Source organism: Rhinolophus sinicus, linkage group LG05 (genome assembly GCF_036562045.2).
Source record: "Rhinolophus sinicus isolate RSC01 linkage group LG05, ASM3656204v1, whole genome shotgun sequence".
Taxonomy (NCBI): Eukaryota; Metazoa; Chordata; class Mammalia; order Chiroptera; family Rhinolophidae; genus Rhinolophus; species Rhinolophus sinicus.
In genome coordinates, this window is record NC_133755.1 from 89,993,849 (window position 1) to 90,015,554 (window position 21,706).

General features: G+C 40.1%; 1 protein-coding gene across 7 annotated transcripts in view; it reads left to right on the forward strand.

The window, feature by feature from the left end:
• BICRAL (BICRA like chromatin remodeling complex associated protein) overlaps positions 1-21,706 on the forward strand; it is a 94,537-nt gene that overhangs the window by 43,417 nt on the left and 29,414 nt on the right. For 4 of the 7 annotated variants that reach the window (XM_074332946.1, XM_074332947.1, XM_074332945.1 and 1 more), the window contains exons 3-6: positions 15,961-16,006; positions 16,462-16,510; positions 16,599-16,667; positions 18,540-20,219. In XM_074332946.1, the coding sequence (XP_074189047.1) occupies positions 15,966-16,006; positions 16,462-16,510; positions 16,599-16,667; positions 18,540-20,219 (1,839 nt within the window). In that variant the 5' untranslated portion in view covers positions 15,961-15,965. Of the gene's footprint in view, positions 1-13,838; positions 15,171-15,960; positions 16,007-16,461; positions 16,511-16,598; positions 16,668-18,539; positions 20,220-21,706 lie in introns of those variants that run through there. The other 3 variants (XM_019738451.2, XM_074332950.1, XM_074332949.1) reach the window with 3 other exon arrangements.

Here is a 21,706-nt window from a genome sequence, read left to right on the forward strand (position 1 = left end):
GCAAGTAAGACGTTCTTTGGGCTTTTTTAGTTTTTAATCCTGTTCCCAAAATTTTTGCTATTGTGTTTTTAGTTGATACATGACCAGGTTTATCTTGGTGGGTGGTTAGTTTCAATGTGAGCATTGCTTCCTTTTGCCAAATCAGTTTGTCATAGTCACTGATTCTCTAAATGACTGATTATTTTTAGTGGAAGAAAATAATAAATGTGGCAATCAATGATTAAAACAGAAGTCGCCTTTTATTTTGAAGTATAATACAAGAATTCTTTAATAGAAATTTAGTATAACTGAAGAAAACTGACTCGTCTTTTTAATACATATTATTCTATGTACCGAAGTGTTGTGAGTTATCACAATTTCAATTTAATTTTTCCTGAATATTTAATAGCAATCAGGATAGCAGCACTTTGTATCATTTCTCAGTCATATCCTGTGTATTCTTTTCCATAGTCATTAAAATGTTCAGTCTTTTATAAAACACAATAAAAGAAATTATAAAAACATTCGACAGGGCATCTGTTTTTTCCTATCCTATAGAGTTGTTTTTTTCTTTTCTGTAAGGTCTGGTGTTGGTGCCATCAAAACACCATACATGGCTATGCCAGAGACTCTTCAATTTAGATTTTTATTTCTAAGTGTTTTAATGAACACGACTATTATTAATATAATAAATTACTATGCTAAAGATTTTGGGACTCCAAGGAATTATTTTATATTTATATTCAATACATAAAAATCTCTGTTTTAAGGGGGTTTATTAAATGGCTTATCATGGAAGACTACACAACCTTTTGTTTATGGATCTTGAAAAATGCCATTTTCCTAGGCGTCAGAGAGTTGAGCTGTCCGATCTGGAGCAGAGACGGAGAATTAGTTGATTTCTCATAGCTTTTTCTACACAGCCAGCATTCCTGGCTAGATACATGGGGCCCAGCATAAGCCAGCAGACCCTGGATAATGGACAACCAGCCTGCATCCCACATCGTCTGCTTTATGATTGTGAAAAAGTGCTCAAGTGTAGCCTAGCTGCATACTCGTGGAAACTAAATGATAAGGAACCAACATCACCCCTGGAAAAGTTAGTCTTTTAGACCGAAATGTTACTAAAGTAATTCAGTAGAGTAAAACACATTTATTGGGCATGTTTGTATCATGCATTGCACTAAACTGTGGTAACACAAAGATGGAAAGAAACTGATTCAGCTTTCATGGAATTTGTAAGCTAACAAGGGAATCAGAAAAACAAAATTTTATCATAAATATCATGCTAGTAACATGTCAGACATGCTCCAGGAGTGCAAATAAGCTTGGGGATTTAAGAAAAATAAAGGCACTATGTATGTATCATTTTACTCAAAGCTTTAAAAGATAAGTTAGGCACTGTCATTGGCCACTTGGAAGCGGGTGGAAGGTTTTTGTCTTCTAAGGACAAGGACAAAGCCAAAGAATTGAAAAAGTGGTGTAAGTTTTGGGGACATCAAATGGTCGAGATAGCAGAGAGCCAAGGGCTCCTTACAGGGGAGGGTGGGGTGGGTAGAGGTACCAAATGAGACCAGAGCCTATTATAAAGGACAAGTATTTTCAATTCGTTGATGCCAAAAAAACCATACTGTCCAAAAGTGGCTTGGCTTTGGGATGGGAGAATTAATTGCTCTCTCATCAGGACTCATAGCACTTTATACTGTTTTTGTTTAAATGTGGGCTCTGCTTTAGCTGGGAACAGAAGATAGTCATAATGAAGGTATTCACACAGAGCAGTGTCTGATTCGTGTCAAAAGACATGGTTGCTGCTTTTAGAAACGGTAAGGGAATCCTAACGACAGCCCAAGGTTGGCAGAGAAGGATTCACAGAGGTAGGTTCAAGCTAAGCTTTGAATAATGGATGGAAGTTCAGGTAAGGAAATTGTCACCTGGACAAGGGCAGGTGCTGGGAAAGTGTGCATTGTGTTTGGGGCTAGAAGAGTGGCAGTTTGGCTAGAGTAGAATGTAGGGCAATAGTGGGAAATAACTTTAGCCCATCGTACATTTTAGGTTTAAATATAATTCTTCATTTTCCACTTTAGATTGCTCTCCCGTAGGAATGACCTGGTCTCCAAAATAGGCATGTTTCATGGGAAACTGAAGTAGGTTTCAAGGAATGAGAAATAAGCACCCTTTCGTGGTGTGCCTGATCCTGTTGCAGGTTTTTGCCATCTTGTGGCCAAACATACTGAAAAGGCCAGTAGGTTCATTTTAAAAAATGTTCATTGACCGCAATGAGATGTCACCTCATACCTGTCAGAATGGCTGTTACCGAAAAGACGAACGATAACAAATGTTGGTGACGATGAGGACAAAAGAGAACCCTAGTGCACTGTTGGTGGGAATGTGAATTGTTACAGCATTATGGAAAACGGTCTGGAAGTTCCCCCCCAAAAATTAAGAATACAGCTACCATATGATCCCACAATCCCACTTCTAGCTATATATCTGAAGGAAATGAAATCACTATCTCAGAGAGATTCTCCACACCACCCTGTTCACAGCAGCCTTATTCACGATAACCAAGATACAGAAACGACTAAGTGTCTCTGAATGGATGAATGAATAAAGAAATTGTCACACACACACACACACACACACACACACACACACAGCAATATGATTCAACCCTAAAGAAGGAAATCCTGCCGTTTGTGACAACATGGATGAAACTTGAGGGCATAAGCATAAGTTAAGTGAAAGAAGTCAAAGATAGACAAACACTGTACGATCTCACGTATATGTGGAATCTAAAAAAGTCAAACCTGTAGAAAGAGAGGAGATTGGTGGTTGCCAGGGGCTGAGGGGTAGGCAGGGGAAATGGGGAGATGTTGGCCAAAGGGTACAAACTTTCAGTTATAGGATGAATAAGTTTGGGAAACCTAATGTATGACACGGTGACTAGTTAACAATACTGCATTGTATACTTGAAATTTGTTCAGAGAATAGATTTAAAATGTTCTTACCACATGCACAAAAAGTTGCTATGTGAGGTGATAGATGTGTTAGCTAATCTTATTGTGATAATCACTTCACAATATATACCTATATCAACTCATCACATTGTATACCTTATATATACATTGTATACCTTATATACATTGTATACCTTATATACATTGTATACCTTATATACGACCTTATATTATTTGTCCATTATATCTCAGTAAAGTGGGGGGCAGGGAATGTTTGCTGAGCCAGGTACTATTCTGGGTGCTGAAGTTCATTGGTGAACAGACACAAAGCTCTGCCCTGGTGGAGCTGACATTCTAATGTAAATATAGTAAAGAGGGGGAAAAAGAAAAAAGGAATTATTTGATGGGTAAGAGCAGAAAGAGACTGATCCTGAAGGTGGTCCAGAGTGATGCATTCCTAACTAAGATTTCACCGGCAGCATTTTCCTTCTGTCAGATCACCAAGAAACTGGACCCTTCTCCTGAGTTTGGAGAGTTGGCGGCCTCCATTTGTGTTTCTGAGCCGACCACCTGATTGCGGTTGGGGACAGATTCTCCAATTTGCCTGAATTTTGCCCTAGTGTGTGCTGTAACGTGGAGGGAAAGAGTGACCAACCTCAGGGGGTCAGGGAGAAACCCCCATAGTAGCCCCAGAGCCCTGGTGAATCAGAATCTCTCGAGTGGGTGGGGGCAGATAGGATTCCATGTTTTTAATAAACAACTCCAGTCCGTATTATTTTGAAGCAAATCCCAGACGTCATATTAGTTCATTTATACCTATTTCACTGTGGAGCTCTAAAAGATAACAGGTTCTTTTTAAAAATATAACCCCAATTTTATTATTATATCTAAAAAAATTTTAACAGAATATAATATATTTATAAGTCATCAGCAGTTGCAAAATTTCAATGTTGATGGACTCTAGGAAATGGTAACTTTGTTAGGATTAATCTAGAATTATGTGAGTTATTAATTATACAAGGTCTTTGGAAACACAGTCTTTGCAAACAACGCAGCTGCCCTGTATTTAAATCCTGGATGTTCATTCCGTATTTATTATACCTGCTCTCGTATGTGCGATTTGCTGGGGATATGAAGATGGACGTGATAAGATTCCTGCTTTTGAGGGTAGCACTATAGTGTTGTCTTACACTGTTAATTTCTAGGTGATGGTTTATTAGTACCATTTATATTTGAAGTCGGTCTTTTCGTTCGCTATAACGGAGCCGTAATTAATACCCATAGCCTTTTCCCACTACTAGGTGGGCAGCGAGTGGGCAGTTCAGAATATCCACAGATGCCTCAAGGCTCTGTTAATTTCAGAGTTTAGTATCTTGAACCACCTCAGGTCAGAATCTAGATTCAACGAAGACTTTGGGAACTCAGCCAACAGCTCTTTTGATGCCCTCCTTTGTTTAGACCTGGGACCCAGCCCTCCACCCAGCCTGGCACAAAATTGGCAGTTGAGATTGAAGGAGGATAAAGAGACAGGCCTGGAGATGTTTTCCCCAGGACCATCTTTACATCAGTCAGAACATATACACAGGTCTCTGTCAGTCAATTCTCACGGGCTCTCAAGATTTTGAGAGGCCTGTAACAGATACATTATGCACATTTTTTATGTGAGTCCTGAAATTTTTCAGTGTGTATATTTCTGGATGATTTGCGAAACACTGATCTGCATGGTTCTATAGTCAGTAAACTTAAGATCTTTAACACTATGTTGGAATTTACCTTAGAGAAGTTTGCTGTATTTATCCAATAATGTTTATCACTATAGTAATCCCCCCTTTTCCGAGGGGGATATGTTCCAACCCAAGTAGATGCCTAAAACCGTAGATAGTACCGAACTCTATATGTACTCTGTGTTTTCCTATACATATATATACTTTACGGCTTCTCTTTGGCATATCTGAATTTCCAGCATCACTACTCTTGTGCTTTGGAGCCATTGTTAAGTAAAATAAGGGTTACTGAACACAAACACTGCGATACCGAGACAGTCAGCCTGATAACCAAGACGGCTACTAAATGACTGATGGGGGAGCAGGGCCTCCAGCGTAAACACGCTGGACAAAGGGATGATTCGCGTCATGGGTCAGAAGGAGCAGGATAGCACGAGATTGCATAATGCTACTCAGAACTGCACACAGTTTAAAACTTAAGAATTGTTTATTTCTGGAATTTTCCATGTAATATTTTCAGGCCAAGGTTGACCGTGGGTAACTGAAACCTTAGAAAATGGAACCGTGGATAAGGGGGGGGGCTACTGTATTCTCTTGCTTGCTAAAATAATCATGAATGTCTTGATTTCTATGGATCCTTGTGTTTCTGTTTTCAGATTGGCCACCATTGATGGCCATTCCTTCACAGCGCATAACAAACCATTGAGTTCTGGGAGTTGGGTAAATTAAATGGTTTTCAGACTTTTTTCTCCCAGTTCAGTAAGAAATGAGTCACTCCGTTGAAGGGGAGACATGAGAGTGTCAGAGCGCCTCCACCAACAACTTTTAGGCCTTGAAGATATGTCTTGTACATCTTGGAAAATCTTAGGTCCCCAGGAAACAAAGCTTAAAAATCACGGATGTGGCTGTTAACTCCAGGTGGGGTTAGGAAAAGGAGTCCTGAGAGGTTGGAGCTTGTCATTAGTCACGCGGTTCGTTAATGTCAGTATCCAAATAAGCCCTTCGACTTCCCACGTCAGTTCTCCCCGTGTGTCCCCAGCCTTCTCCCTGGGTCCCTGAGGTTGGCCCCCTCCCCATGTTACAGCACACTGTTTAGCCAGCTGGATTGCTGAATCAGTTAGGTTTCTTTCTACCCCACCTCATTCCAAGGAGGAATTAAAGCAGCATAAAGGCCTTCAAATTCTGCGTTTCGTGAGTTGAGCCAAGGTCTGATACTGCCTCCATTCATGGCTGTCTTTTCTGACTCGGAGGAATTTTTTAATTCCTGAATTTTTCTCCTAGTAATGTTTCTTGTCTTTCCCACCTTCTCTTCCTTGCTGGCAGAAAGCTCTAGTTGGTGACAAAATGGATGAAGAAGTTCTTGGTCGAACAATACATAAAAAACAAAGAGTCCATCATGTTGAGTGCGAAAGCTTCTTTTTGTTGCAAATGGAGATGATTGTGAAAATATAGTCATGTTTGCTTCTAGTAAACTGTCATTATTTCACAACAAAGCCCAGAGACTTCACCTGAGGCAGCTCGGGAACCCTTGCCAACAACTCGAGCACTTCTCACACTGTATTGTAATGAATCGTTGTCTGTCTTGCTTCCAAAAGGAAGTGAGTTCCTTAAAATCAGGAACCATGCCAGAAGGTTTCACACAGTCTTGTAATTACAAAATTTAGCAGCCAATAACAATTACTATAGCATTAAAGGAATAAATGAGACGATTTTATGTCCTAAGTGACAAACAGTTACTTGCCCTGGGTAAGAGGCTGTTATATGGCATAACTTTTTGATCATGACACTCATTGGAAAATTTTTTGCTTAAACAAGTAATTCACTTTTCTTTTTTTTTGTTTTGTTTTTTGTTGGGTTTTTTTTTGTTTATTTTTTGTGTTTTTTTTTTGTAATTCACTTTTCAGCCTTGCTTTTACAGTCCTGCAAAAATGTTGATGGTATTTACATTTATTATTACATTTTATCTCGTACTCATTTGATATTTCCAGACCTTCCCATCATGCCTTGCACATAGTATGTGCCAAATGTTTACTAAATGAATAATGAATATTCTTTTCACCCACTGAACAATTTTATTAAAGATAGGAATTAAAGAAGCAGCCTTCCCCATTCCCTAAGCTATTCTTCAGGGTAGAAAACAAAAGGAGGCACGGGATAAAACTATACAGACAGTTGACTGTCCTTCCTTTCTCCTTTCCTCCCTCTTTCAGGATACTTGATCCCATAATCTGTGCTAATGAACTCATGTAAACTGTTCTTACCTCCTAAAGTGATTAAAAAAAAAAAACAAAAAACTTTACAAATGGCTTTAGGGCCAAGGTAGAGTAACAGGGCAGGGACTGGATTTACCTTCATACATAAAAAAGTTCAAAATCAGATAAAATATCTTAAACAATATTTTTTTAGACATTGCATATCAGGCAGCACTGGACAGTGACTCCTGAGAAACGGAAAACAAATGAGGTGAGCCCTGTGATTGCCCAGCGTATTGTCTGGAGAAAGTTTCCAGCCATAGCACAGAAAAGGAATCCAGATGGAGGCTGGCAGTCCTCCTGAGTTGAGCTGATGTACCTGGCACGTGAAAGTGGCTAGAACGCCTAGGGCAGAGTACCTGAGAGGAGAAAGCTGCTCAGAGAGAAAACCCTGGATGTCTGCAGAGTAACTCCCTCGAGTCTTCAACTGATAACTGATCAGTATGTGTGCGGGGAAGCTACCCAAGTCATGGGAAAGAATCTCCTGAAAGGATCAGAGGAAACAAAACTTGTAGCCCACCTAGGGCAGAGAATAATTTGTGTTCCTACCTGCAAGAGTGCAAAAATCATTATAATTCATGAGACTTCAAGTGAAGTACTCAAGTGAAGAAAGGTATTGCCTCAGTATAGAGCAAAATTAGCCCTAGGCTAAAGATTGACAAAGCTTAAAAGCAAGCCTCAAGAGAATAAAATTATTTAGAAGAAACTTAATTGTGTCCTAGACAAAGTTCAAAAATATCTGTTGGGATACAAAAATATCCAGTACTCAGTAATGTAAATTAACAATGTCTGGTATCCAATCAAAAATTACCAGGCCTGCAGAGAAGCAGGAAAATACCACCCATAATAAGGAGGGGAAAAAACTCCATCAATAAAAACAGACCCAGAAACGATAACAAATGATAGAATTAGAGAAGGACATTAAAATATCATCACTATTTTGCATACATTCAAGAAGATATAGGAAAGATTTCATATATTAAATAAAGACATGGAAGATCTAAAAAAAGACCCAACTTCTAGAGATGAAAACTATAGCGTTTGAAAATAAAAATACATTGGTGGGGATTAACAGCACATTAGACACTGCAGAAAAAAAGATTGGTGTACGTGAAGACAAATGAAAAAAAAAACAGAGGATCAGTGAGGGATGGGAACACAAAATATACGAAGTAATGGCTGAAATTGTTCTAAATTGGAGGAAAACTTTAAGCCTACAGACCCTAGAAGTTTAATGAACCCCAGGGACAAGAAGCATGAAGAAAACTATGCCAAGGCATGTCATAATCAAAACGCTTAAAACAAGTGACACAGAGAAAACTCTTTAAGGCATCTGTGTGGGGGAAGACCTATTACGTATAAATAGACAAAAATAAGAACAGCAGCGTACTTCTCTTTGGAAATAATGCAAGCAAGAAACAAGGTAGCAATATCTTTAAAGACCTGAAAGAAAAAAAACTCAATCTAGAACCATATGCCCAGGGAAAAGACATTTCAAAAATGAAGGCAAAATAAACACTTTTAAAACACATACAAAAGCAGAAAGAATTCATCATCACCAGCACATCTGCACTACAAAAATATTAAAGGAAATCCTTCAGGAGAAGGAAAATGATAACCAGATGAAAATCTGGATTTACTCATAGGAATGAACAGCCCTGGAAATGGTAACTATGCAGATAAAAATAAAAGTGACTATCACTCATTATACCTTCAGTAACTCAGGCAGAGAATACATGATTCTGGAAACTGCAACAATTCCGTAGTTCATGACTGCTTACATAAAGTTTTTCATGATCCCTCTGCTAATCTCAACATTAAAATTTTTTTTTCAATTGCAGTTGACATACAGTATTATATTAGTTTCAGGGGTACAACACAGTGATCAGACATTTATATAACTTACTCTAAGTGGTCACCCTGATAAGTCTAGTACCCATCTGACATAATCTCAGCATCTTTTCTTTTTTCAATTACAGTTGGCATTCAGTATGATTTTATATTAGTTTCAGGTGTACAGTACAGTAGTGAAACATTTATATAACTTATGAAGTGATTCCCCCTGATTAGTCTAGTACCCAACTGACCATGTTCATAGTTGTTACAATGTTATTGACAGCAGCTTTCAGAGTTCAATTTGTTCGTAGTGATTGGGAAATTGTGGCATGTACTGCTGCAATACTAAATTAATGCAAATAAAGCAAATGTCAGTGGTTTTCCCTATGTTGATAAGATAGCCTGTTGATTCTTGGTGGTCTTTTAAAGTTTTAGTTTATTAGTCAACATTTTCAGTAGATTGTATTTTTGGGAGAAGAAAAAGAACAGAGAAGCATATAAAAGAACAAAAACATTTGTTATAGCAGTCACGTACCAAATTTCAGTTTGTGAAGGATTTGAAATCCTGTGTTATAACTTTTAAAGTTTTCTTCTGCCACTAGCTTATAACATCTTGAGTGGGTAGAATTGATTTGCTTAGCTAACTTTTCTAAAATATCTGTTCTTGAAACCAGTACATTTCTTTATATGAAAGCTCAGATTATTTACCCTTGCATGAAAAAAAAATTTAAATAGCCTGTCATTTTATATCTCTGCATTGCAAGTCTTTGAGATCTTTCTGTGATTTTATTGAAAATCAAACTATCTTTAAGATACTTCTTTCAAAATAGCTGGTGTACATTATTCTTGAGGCCACTAGACTGCTTTAAATTTTCCGAATCCAGTTGACCCTTGAACAACATGTGTTTGAAATGCACGGGTCCACTTATACTCAGATTTTTTTCAATAAATATACAGTTGGCCCTCCGTCTCCCTGGATTTCACATTCACAGATTCAACCAACCACAGAGTAAAACAATATTTTCAATTTGCCGTTGGGAATCCCTAGTTGCGGGTGGCTGACTGTATGCATTATTCTACGCCACTTTTTTTTTTTTTTTTTTTTTTTAAGATTTTATTGGGGAAGGGGAACAGGACTTCATTGGGGAACAGTGTGTACTTCCAGGACTTTTTTCCAAGTCAAGTTGTTGTACTTTCAATCTTAGTTGTGGAGGGTGCCGTTCAGCTTCAAGTTGTCCTTTCAGTCTTAGTTGGGAAGGGCGCAGCTCAGCTCCAGGTCCAGTTGCCGTTGCTAGTTGCAGGGGGTGCAGCCCACCATCCCTTGCAGGAGTCGAACCCGCAACCTTTGTGGTTGAGAGGATGTGCTCCAACCAACTGAGCCATCTGGGAGCTCAGCGGCAGCTCAGCTCAAGGTGCCGTGTTCAATCTTAGTTGCAGGGCGCGCTGCCCACCATCCCTTGCGGGACTCGAGGAGTTGAACCCGCAACCTTGTGGTTGAGAGCCCACTGGCCCATGTGGGAATCGAACCGGCAGCCTTCGGAGTTAGGAGCACGGAGCTCTAACTGCCTGAGCCACTGGACCAGCCCTCTACGCCATTTTTTATAAGGGATTCGAGCATCCTTTTATTTTGGTATCCATGGATGTCCTGGAACCAATCCCCTGTGGATACTGAGGGATGACAGTAGTTAAGTTTTGAGGGAGTCAAAAGTTACCTACAGATTTTCGACTGCTGTGGGGAGGGTTGGTGGCCGTAACCCCCATGTTTTTTAAGGGTCCGCTGCTGTATTTGATATTTGGTATGCTTGCCTAGAGTGAGCCTGAACTGTGGTTCTTGTGTTTCAAGGGTCTCCCCTCAGTCTTGTTTGTTTTATTAATCGTATTTATTTTTAAAGTAGGCCTTATATGCATGTTTTACAACATTCAAAAGGTGCAAAAGGATGTATGTAAGTAAAGAGTGTACCTCCCTCTGTTCCCAGCCTCCCAGTTTCCCTCCCAGAAGCTGCTAATGTTACCCGTTATCTGTGCTTCATTTCAGGACCTGAACATTTATAGGTACATGTATGTATTCTATGCTCCCTCTATGGGTGTATAATGTACACAGCGTTCTTCACCTTTCTTTTTCCGTTGACCATGTATCTTTCCAGGTCAGTTTGTATAAAGCTGCCTCATTATTTTTAATGGCTGTGTATTATTCCACTGTGTGAGTGACCATAATTCATTTAACATGTCTCTCATTATGGGCATCTAGGGTTTTTAAAAAATATTTTAAATTGAGATATAATTTACATCCCATAACATTTCCCCTTTTAAAGTGTACAATTTAGTGGTTTAATTCCAGAATATTTTAATCACCCTGAAAAGAAACCCTCTACTCATGACATCTAGGTTTTGACATTCTGGCTAAAACCACTAAATGCTGCACTAGATATTCTTATACACATATATTTCACACACGTGCAAGGATATCTGTCGGACAAATACCCAGAGAGAGATTTGCCAGGTAAAATCATTTGTGCACTTAAGCATTTGAAAGCTATTGTTAAATTGCCCTCTCTAGAGATTATATGAGTTTAGACACTCATTACCATGGTATAAAATGTCCTGTTTTCCCCCCTTCGTGACCAGCATAGTTCCTAACCACACTTTATCTTTGCCTTGTGACAGGAAATAGTATCTCATGATGAATTTTAATTTACAACAGTCCTTCCCATATCCACAGGGCATGTGTTCCAAGCCCCCCAGTGGATGCCTGGAACCATGGATAGTACCGAACCCTGTATATACTATGTTTCTTTTCCTATACATACTGACACTTTATGGCTTCTCTTCAGCGTATCCGAATTTCCAGCATCACTACTCTAGTGCTTTGGGGCCACTATTAAGTAAAAGAAGGGTTATTTGAACACAAGAGCTGCGATTATCGTGCCAGTCCACCTGATACCTGAGATGACTAAGCGCCTGACAGGCAGTAGCACACACAGTGTGGAGCTGCTGTACTAAGGGGTGGTGTACGTCCCTGGTGGGATGGAGTAGACGACCAGAGATTCCATCACACGACTCAGAACAGTATGCAGCTTAAAACTAATGAATTGTTTATTTCTGGAATTTTCCATTTAATATTTTCAGACCAAAGTTGACCTCGGGTAACCGAAACCGTGGAAAGTGAAACCGTCGATAAGAGGGGACTACTGTGTATTTCTCTTATTCTAAGTGAAGTTGATTATATGTTTAGCGGCTACTTGTCTTTCATTTTTTTATGAATCGATGATTCATATCCTTTGATTTTCTGTAGGGTAGCTGATTTTATTTTCTTTATTATTTAAAGCAGTTCTTTATGTATCAGGGAGAAGAACCCTTCATGATATGAGTTGGAAGTATTTTTCCTACTTATGTCTTTTTGGGTTTTTTAGTCTTTGACTTTGTTTATGGACTTTTCTTCTATCATGAAGAATTTTTCAATTTTATGTCATCAAATTTGTCAGTCTTTTATGACCTCTTGTCTTGTGACTTCCCCCAGTTCAAGATTATAAAAAACATTTTCTCCCATGTGTTATTCTAGTACTGTACAGTTCTCCTTTCCCACGCCCACCCCCATTTAACTCTTAGATTCATCTAGAATTTATTATTTTTTTAATTTTTTTTTTTTTTAGTTTTATTGGGGAAGGGGAACAGGATTTTATTGGGGAACAGTGTGTACTTCCAGGACTTTTTTTTTTTTTCCAAGTCAAGTTGTTGTCCTTTCAGTCTTAGTTGTGGAGGGCGCAGCTCAGCTCCAGGTCCAGTTGCCGTTTTCTAGTTGCAGGGGGCGCAGCCCACCATCCCTTGCGGGACTCGAGGAATTGAACTGGCAACCTTGTGGTTGAGAGCCCACTGGCCCATGTGGGAATCGAACCGGCAGCCTTCGGAGTTAGGAGCATGGAGCTCTAACCGCCTGAGCCACCAGGCCGGCCCTAATTCTTTTTTTTTAATTGGCCTTATTTATTTTTATTTTTTTTTATTTTGGGAGGGGGAATATTGGGGAACAGTGTGTTTCTTCAGGGTCCATCAGCTCCAAGTTGTCCTTCAGTCTAGTTGTGAAGGGCGCAGCTCAACTCCAAGTCCAGTCGCCGTTTTCAATCTTTAGTTTCAGGGGGCAGAGCCCACCATCTCATGTGGGAATTGAACCATCAACCTTGTTGTTAAGAGCTTGCGCTCTAACCAACTGAGCCATCTGGCAGCCCCTGGAATTTATTTTTGTGTACAACGTGAGGTATGGGCCCCCCATCTTTTCTCCATATGGCTAACATCTTTCCCTCACTTATTTGAAATGTTACTTTTCCACTGTGTTCTCTTGATTAAAAGTATTATTCAAAGTGTTTGTTGACTCAGTTAAGAACAACTTGAAATATTAGTTTTAATTTTCTAAAAGTGGTAGTCAGGTGTCTGGAGCAGTGATTTCTGAACTCTTGGGGTGCCTACCTCTCAGGATTCAGTAAGAGCTACAGCCCCCCTTTCTCCATGATGGATCCCACAGTTGTAAGCTGCTGTTACTGAGGGGAATGTGTCTTTCTCAAGTGTGTTGGGCCAAGAAATCGTTTTTAACCACTGATCTAGGGATTTCCCTCATATTTCATTCAGCCTTCTAAAAATTCACTTGTTTCCAGAGGCCCATCAAATGACTTCAGGGTTGTTACTGTAACAAGAGTCCAGAAGTAAAGGGAGAACCTTTCCAAAGAAAACTGAACTCTTCCCTTTTGAGTCATTCGTTTCTGATCCTCAGATTGTCTTCCCACGTTAGAATCTTAGTCCATTTGTACAACTGTATCTTGGTCAATTTACTTTGGTGAACCATATGTCTTCCTGGTGAAAAGAACTTCTGAATCAGGCTATGTTTTGTCACTATGTAGAGCTGGGGATGGAGAGGTGAGAGTTACCGCTTTTCATGGGAAACTGTTTAAAGTCAGAAAAGAATGTGGCCCTTTAAAAAGTAGAATTCTCAGGGTACCCCTGACTATGAAGGCTCATAGAGTTCTACCCAAGGTGGGGGTGGGGGGGCGAAAGGGGTAGGCCTGTCCGGTAGGATCGATGCCACTGACCTGGGGCGGATATTCCCAAGGAGCTTTCTGTCAGGTCAAGTTGTTCGAGCAGCCCCTTTGTTTGGTAGGGGAAGATACACAATGGCTTTTCATTTCATCCATTGTTGTAAAATTGTTCTTTTATTTGAGCTTCTCAAGGAGTTGCCTATCACTTTGAACTTTGGGGTAGCAGATGTTTCCTGTGCTTGAAAGTCCCAGGGGCAGTGACACCTGGGTGGAATGACCGGTGCTGACTTCCTTTCTCAGTTTGTTAATCCTCGGGCATCTCGACCTCTAGAGGAGCTGGGTGCAGGTATAAAGTCGTGAGGGAAGCTGGGATAGTTGTGAAAGTGTTGTGAAGTTTGGGGGTTTTGTTTTGTTTTGGTACAGGCTATTTTTCACTCCCATTTTTATTAATTAACATTCCAGAGACTGTTAGACACTTTAAAAAATAAATTTAGAAAGGATGCAGTGAAACTCCATTGAAATGGTCATGTTGAGTAAATAATATCCCCTTTATAGGCTTAATTATGCATCGTAATTGCCCAGTTTAGTCCAGGCGATTGTGATGTCTGGGAGACCAGTCCGTGATACAATAATGAGCTATGGCTAGTACACTTCTGCCATATTAAATATCAGGACTTAAGGGAAGCCTTTCACACAGGTTTCTTTATATCTATTTAATGACAGTTTTCCTGTCGTTCCTTCCTGAGCCACTTTCACTCCTCAAAAGTCACTCTATGTTAGTACAGTCATGCTAGCATGCCCTTGAGTAACTCCACATCTGAGTCCTAAAAACAAATTTCATGTAGCCAGGCTGCCCCGTTCACAGTTTCAGCCATGGAGGTTACCTTTTAATAAAGCTTTTCCCACTCTTTCTCCCTCCTGTCTCACCCATCATCTCTCCTCTCCCCTGTGGTTCCACTCAAATGGATTGTAATCACTCAGATCATTAAGCAACTGAACAAATTCACCCACCAATAGGAAGGTCCCACATTGGGTGGTACTTACCTCTTCCAGACCTTTCCTGAGAAAAGCAAGGTTCCTTCCCTGTGGCAGGAGTCGATTTTGTATTTGTTTGGCCTTCTGACTGATAGGCTGGGCAGTTTGGGGGAACTGGAGCGGAGATGGCAGTTTTAACCAAGAAAAAACATTTAGTCGAAATGATCCCTTCTGCGTTTGCCTTCGTCGGGCGTGTCCTTCTTCTGGGCATCTCTTCAGGATTTCATTCCTCCGTCCAACTGCCGTTCACAACTGCCCTTTCCAACTGCTCCAGAACTCTTGGCCCTGGCATTCCGTGATGTAAATTATTCCATGCATGGCTTGAAATGGGTGTGAAGCAGTGTTGCCAGGTGTCAGATCACTAGTGTAAGTTTACTCGATCTCGGGGGAGGGTGGAGAAAGGGGAGAACTGCTGTTGGAATTTGTCCAGCTGTTATTGTTTCAGCCAGAGTACAGTAATTGTGCTGCTGAGCTTGATACTGCCGATGGCGGGAGAGAGACAGAGCTTTGGGCCAGGGGCCGGGGTGCATTTGTGGTTGACATTTTCTACTTTAAAGATTCTAGTGTTGGGAGATAGATTGCTTGGAATTGAACAGTTGGCAGTGTCGCTGCCGAGGGAGGAACCTGAGACCTTTGGGGCAAAGCCTGCAGTCGTACTGATGGTGCTTCTTCTGCCTCAAAAAGTAGGGAGAACCGGCTTTTCTGTTTTCCTGAAGATAGTTCAAAATATGGCAAGAAATCCGTGTTTGGAAACATCCAGTCACAAAATTCAAAGACTTCTGTATCCATGAGACTTTTTCCTAAAACAGAAATCTTCTTTCTCTCCTAGTCCATGATGCATTTTGAGGAAGTTTGTTCATGGTTTATAGTCCTTTCAGGGAATCTGCGTAGGAGGGGTTGCAGCCAGCTATCTTTGCTTTGTCTAGATTCCCTTTTGACTTGTATGCTAAAGATTTGTGTTCCATAAAAACTGTTTAAATTGAGTACTTAATCGCTTGAAGGACCACAAAAAAATTTAAATTCTATTAAGAGGAAAAACTCATATGAAGCACACATTTATCTCGAAAAAGCATATAGTATGTTTTTATGTTGCATGGATGCTACTGGCTTTAATCTGCTTTGCTGAAACACTGTTTTCTTATTCCTTTTCTTGCAGTTGTCATGGATGATGATGACGACTCGTGTCTCCTTGATCTTATTGGGTAAGATGCTCATTACAAAATCAGGGGAAATCAAATGTGTGAGGTTTGTTGTACTAACACAACCTAATAAGCATATTAAAACTGGATGGGTTTTTAAAATAAAAATTAATCATCATAGATATAGTGTGGATTAACCAAGAAGGAGACTTGGATACGTTACGGGTCATAATTAGATAATGCTTTTTTTAGCCCTTACTAAATTTGTTTTTTTAACAAATCCCAGGAGGCAGAAATGAGTGCTAATAGGAAACAGAACAACAGCAAATAAATAAGTATATAAATAAATACATAAATGAATAAATAAAACAAAATACTACTAATAAAATTATTTTAAAGCAGGGAGAGAATTGTACTCAGACTAATATGGCATTGTCTTTTTACCCTAGTAAAAATGAACCTTAGAAATAGGTAATGTATTTATTTGTTGTTTTCCCCCTTTTTTTGTTGTTTTCTAGAGACCCACAAGCACTGAACTATTTTCTACATGGACCTAGTAATAAATCTGTAAGTAACACTTAGAACATCCCTGATACACATTTTGTTTCTTCTTTACAGTTAAAATAATCACTGTGTTGAATTTGTACCTTTGCAGAGCAATGATGACTTGACTAATGCAGGATATTCTGCAGCCAATTCAAATTCAATTTTCGCCAACTCTAGTGTGAGTATTAGAAACTGATGCAATGATCAAGTGTTTCTGTCTCATTGATGCCTTGTGAACTGAGGCTTTACTTGCCTTTGTATCTTGATAAGAATCATTACCTTGTCTTTTGTACTTGACACAGAAGGAAAATCTATTGAGTTATGTTGACATTTTCTATTTTTAACTTAGTCAATTAAGACGAGCTACATGAGATTTACTTTGCCATTTTCCTAAGCTTCCGATTTGCTTCTTAACGTGACTCAGAAATATTATAATCTAAGAAAGTCATATTAGAATGTTTTGAACCCTGTTACATGGCTTTAAAGAAATTACTTGCTAAACATTTTCATTTTAAATGAGAAAAAAGATAATGATACCTGAAATTTACTGAGATTTAGTGTGTTCACGGCAGTAAGTTTAACCTAATTAACCTCATTAATCCTCACAATAACTTCATGAAGTAGATTCTATCATTATCCATATTTTATAGATGAGGAAACTAAAATGCAGGTTAGGTTTCATTAGTACTAAAGAGGTTAGTGCTCCCCAAAATTACATTGCCAGGAGTTGCAGAGCTAGGACTCTAACCCAGGCCACCAAGTTCTGGAGCCCATATTCTTAAGCTCTAGGAGCGTCTAGACAAGAAACCTGACGTGGCGGGTAGGGGATCCTGCCTGGAGACTCTGTCCGGATTATTATGTTTAAGCCTGTGATTGATTCTTCAAGTCCTAAGGTGGTGTCTACCTGAGAGCTCATTAGTCCCATTTCAACTATTGATTGATTGGGGGTCAAATGAACTAGTCTTGGCTTTTCTACCGAGTTCGTCCCATCATCTAGCATCTTATTAGCCTAGGGCTGAGAATCTCTACAGTTTTGCAACTTGGACCGCTCGTGTTTAATTGATCTACATTTAATTTTTTTCTTTGCCCTCTTTTTAAAATTTTGAATTGTGTTAAAATACAGATAAAATAAAATTTGCCATCTTAACCATTTGAAGTGTACAGTTCATTCGTGTTAAGTACATTCACACTGTCTTCACCTTATTTTAAATCGCTGTTGACTCCATAACTTTTATAATTGTGATCGTTGGCCAGTGGAGTGTATCTTATTTATGAGTGACCGTGTTCAGATCTCTTCATATGCCCGTGTTGTTGTCTCTAGTTGGAATGTCTAATCCTTAAGGACACCAGAAGGACAAACACTAACACAGAAGTGGATGCTTGATAAATAAATGTTGATGGACTTTTACTTTTGAATAGGATATTGAAGTAGTTTCTAAAGCATCATAATAAGCTGATTACTGCTGAAATCAAATGACCACTCATTTCATGTGGGAAGCTTGTTTTTTCTGGACTGGTCTTACCTAGGGTGGTAGGGGTTAGAAATCAAGGAATTCTGAAAAATCTTGAAAGACACGGCTAACTCTGGGATACCTTCTGGACCTCTAGTAGAATAACGCCCTGAGCTCCCCAAACTCACTTAGACCCCTGTGGTACAATGGACTAGACATGGCCATCTCCTTGATACGCAAAACCCCTAGGCTGAGTCCCACTCGAGTCTTGCACTGAAAGCAATCCTGAAAATTAAAGTCTGTGCCAGTATCACAAAAAACTGAAGCTAAACTCCAGGTAGTCATCAGTATTTCCTTTTATTTATCTATTTTCTATAAAATAATTTACCTGCACAATGAATGCATATACTTACAAAAATAACGTTCAACATCATTACTACGGAAATAAAGTATCAGAATAAGGTGAGCCGTTTGGAAAGTTGTACATGAAAAGCAGACTATCATGCTTTGTTCATAGTCAAAAGTGAGATTAAATTTTTTTTTTTAAGACTCTCTTTCAAAGGTTGGCTATGTCAGTAACATACTGCTTGTTTTTCTAGAATGCTGATCCTAAGTCATCCCTCAAAGCTGTGAGCAACCAGCTTGGAGAAGGGCCCAGTGATGGACTGCCGCTTTCAAGTAGCCTTCAGTTTCTTGAAGATGAACTTGAGTCTTCTCCTCTTCCTGATCTCAGTGAGGACCAACCTTTCGACATTCTTCAGAAATCCTTGCAGGAGGCCAATATCACTGAACAGACATTGGCAGAAGAGGCATATTTGGATGCCAGTATAGGTTCAAGCCAACAGTTTGCACAAGCTCAGCTTCATCCTTCTTCATCAGCATCCTTTACTCAGGCTTCTAACGTTTCTAATTACTCAGGTCAGACGCTGCAGCCTATAGGAGTGACTCACGTGCCTGTGGGAGCATCGTTTGCAAGCAATACGGTGGGTGTGCAACATGGCTTTATGCAACACGTGGGGATCAGTGTGCCCAGCCAGCATTTGTCTAATAGCAGTCAGCTCAGTGGTTCTGGTCAAATACAATTAATTGGGTCATTTGGTAATCAACCTTCCATGATGACCATTAATAACCTAGATGGATCTCAAATCATATTAAAGGGCAGCGGGCAGCAAGCCCCATCAAATGTGAGTGGAGGGCTTCTGGTCCATAGGCAGACTCCTAATGGCAACTCCTTGTTTGGGAACTCCAGTTCCAGTCCAGTAGCACAGCCTGTGACCGTTCCTTTTAACAGCACAAATTTTCAAACATCTTTACCTGTGCATAACATCATCATACAAAGAGGTCTTGCACCAAATTCCAATAAAGTTCCAATTAACATCCAGCCAAAGCCTATCCAGATGGGTCAGCAGAACACATACAACGTGAACAATTTGGGACTGCAGCAGCACCACGTGCAGCAAGGGATCTCTTTTGCCTCTGCAAGCTCGCCCCAGGGCTCCATAGTGGGTCCACACATGTCTGTGAACATTGTAAACCAACAGAACACAAGGAAACCAGTCACCTCGCAGGCAGTGAGCAGCGCCGCAGGGAGTATCGTCATTCATTCTCCGATGGGCCAGCCTCACGCTCCCCAAAGTCAGTTCCTCATACCCACAAGCCTTTCCGTCAGTTCCAACTCGGTACACCACGTCCAAACCATCAATGGGCAACTCCTTCAGACTCAGCCTTCTCCGCTCATTTCTGGCCAGGTGGCCGCAGAGCATGTCATGTTGAACAGAAACTCTTCCAACATGCTCAGGACCAACCAACCATACTCCGGACAGATGCTTAACAACCAGAATGCTGCTGTCCAGTTAGTGCCTGGGCAGACGTTTGCCACCTCCGGAAGCCCCGTGATAGTCAATCATGCCTCTCCTCAGATTGTGGGTGGACAGATGCCCTTGCAGCAGGCATCACCAACCGTGTTACACCTGTCACCTGGGCAGAGCAGCGTCTCCCAAGGTAGACCTGGCTTCACCACTATGCCCTCGGTGACAAGCATGTCAGGACCCAGTCGGTTCCCTGTCGTCAGCTCATCCAGCTCCGCCCATCCTAGTCTTGGGTCTGCGGTTCAGTCGGGTGCGTCAGGATCCAACTTTGCAGGAGAGCAGCTGACCCAGCCAAACAGGACTCCAGTACCGGTCAGCGTGTCTCATCGTCTTCCAGTTTCTTCTTCCAAGTCTACCAGCACCTTCAGTAACACACCTGGAGCAGGAACCCAGCAGCAGTTCTTCTGTCAGGTATGTTCCCGTTAGCAAACAAATGCTTGGGTGATTACAGAATGGGAAAATGGAACGTGGATTTGATAGAATATAATGTTCATCCTAGGCTCCTGATTTATTCACTTAAAGTTTTCAACTTAATGATTGATTGCCTTTTTTTCTTCTTAATTAAAACTTTTTATCCTGCATAGCATTGTGGTTTAGAGTGAAGACTCTGAAGTCAGACTCGGATTTGAATCTAAGCTTTGCAACATGGAGAAATTCTTATCTTAACTTAGCTCTCTAGACTTAATTTTCCTCATCAGAAATGCACATAATAACACTACCACCCTATGGAGTTATTTGGAGGGTTAAATGAGATAATCCACATAAAGCACTTAGCATAGTTCTTGGCAAATAGTAAATACTAATAAGAGCCAATATTAGTAGCATGTTTCCCTGAAAATAAAACCGGGTCTTATATTAATTTTTGCTCCAAAAGACGCATTAGGGTTTATGTTCAGGGGCTGTCCTCCTGAAAAATTGTGCTAGGGCTTATTTTCTGGTTAGGTCTTATTTTCGGGGAAACATGGCGTATAGCAGGTCCTCGAATAACATTGTTTTATTCAACATTGTTTTGTAATAACGATGAGATGCCACAGGAACTTAAGTCTTGTTTACATCAATTAACCTGTAGTAAAATTGGTTTCATTATACGTTGTTTTGCTTCAAGTCACAGAAGCCATTGACAACTTTAAGTGAGGACTTAATTGTGTATACTTTTTTTTTTAACATTTATGGAAAATAGTTTATTTCTTTTTTATTATTATTAGTCTCAGGTGCACAAAACAACATAATGATTAGACATTTACACCCCTCACAAAGCGATAACCCCGCCCAATCTACTACCCCTCTGACGTCGTATATAGCTGTTACAATACCATTGACTCTATTCCCTATGCTGTACTTTGCATCCTGTGACTATTATATATGTTTTAATTATAGTTGATATTCAGTATTATTTTATATTAGCTTCAGGTATATAGCATAATGTTTAGTCATTTATGTAATTTATGAAGTGATCCCCCAGTGTACCCATCTGACACCCCACATAGTTTTTACAACATTACTGGCTGTAGTCTTCATTCTGTATTTCACATCCCTGTGACTATTTTGTGACTACACATTTGTACTTCCTAATCCCTTCCCTTTCGCACCCATGTATATACTTGATGGAGTGTACTATGGGCATTTAAAATGAAAGCTTATTTTTAGATTATGTACTTACATTACCTATTAAGCCATTAGATCACGTAACTATGGACTGGGTGGAGAAGCTGTGGCTGCTTCTTAGGTGCCCACTGGAAAGGCTCAGGGACTCAGTGTGACTCATCGGCACGTAACTGGCCTTCACCAGAGGGATGTGTGTAGAGGGAGGGATCCAGGGCACCGTCATTTGACCAAGTACCTGAGCCTGCCCTTACCTTGGCATTGTGCAGTGAGCAACGAGTAAAACCACATAAGGA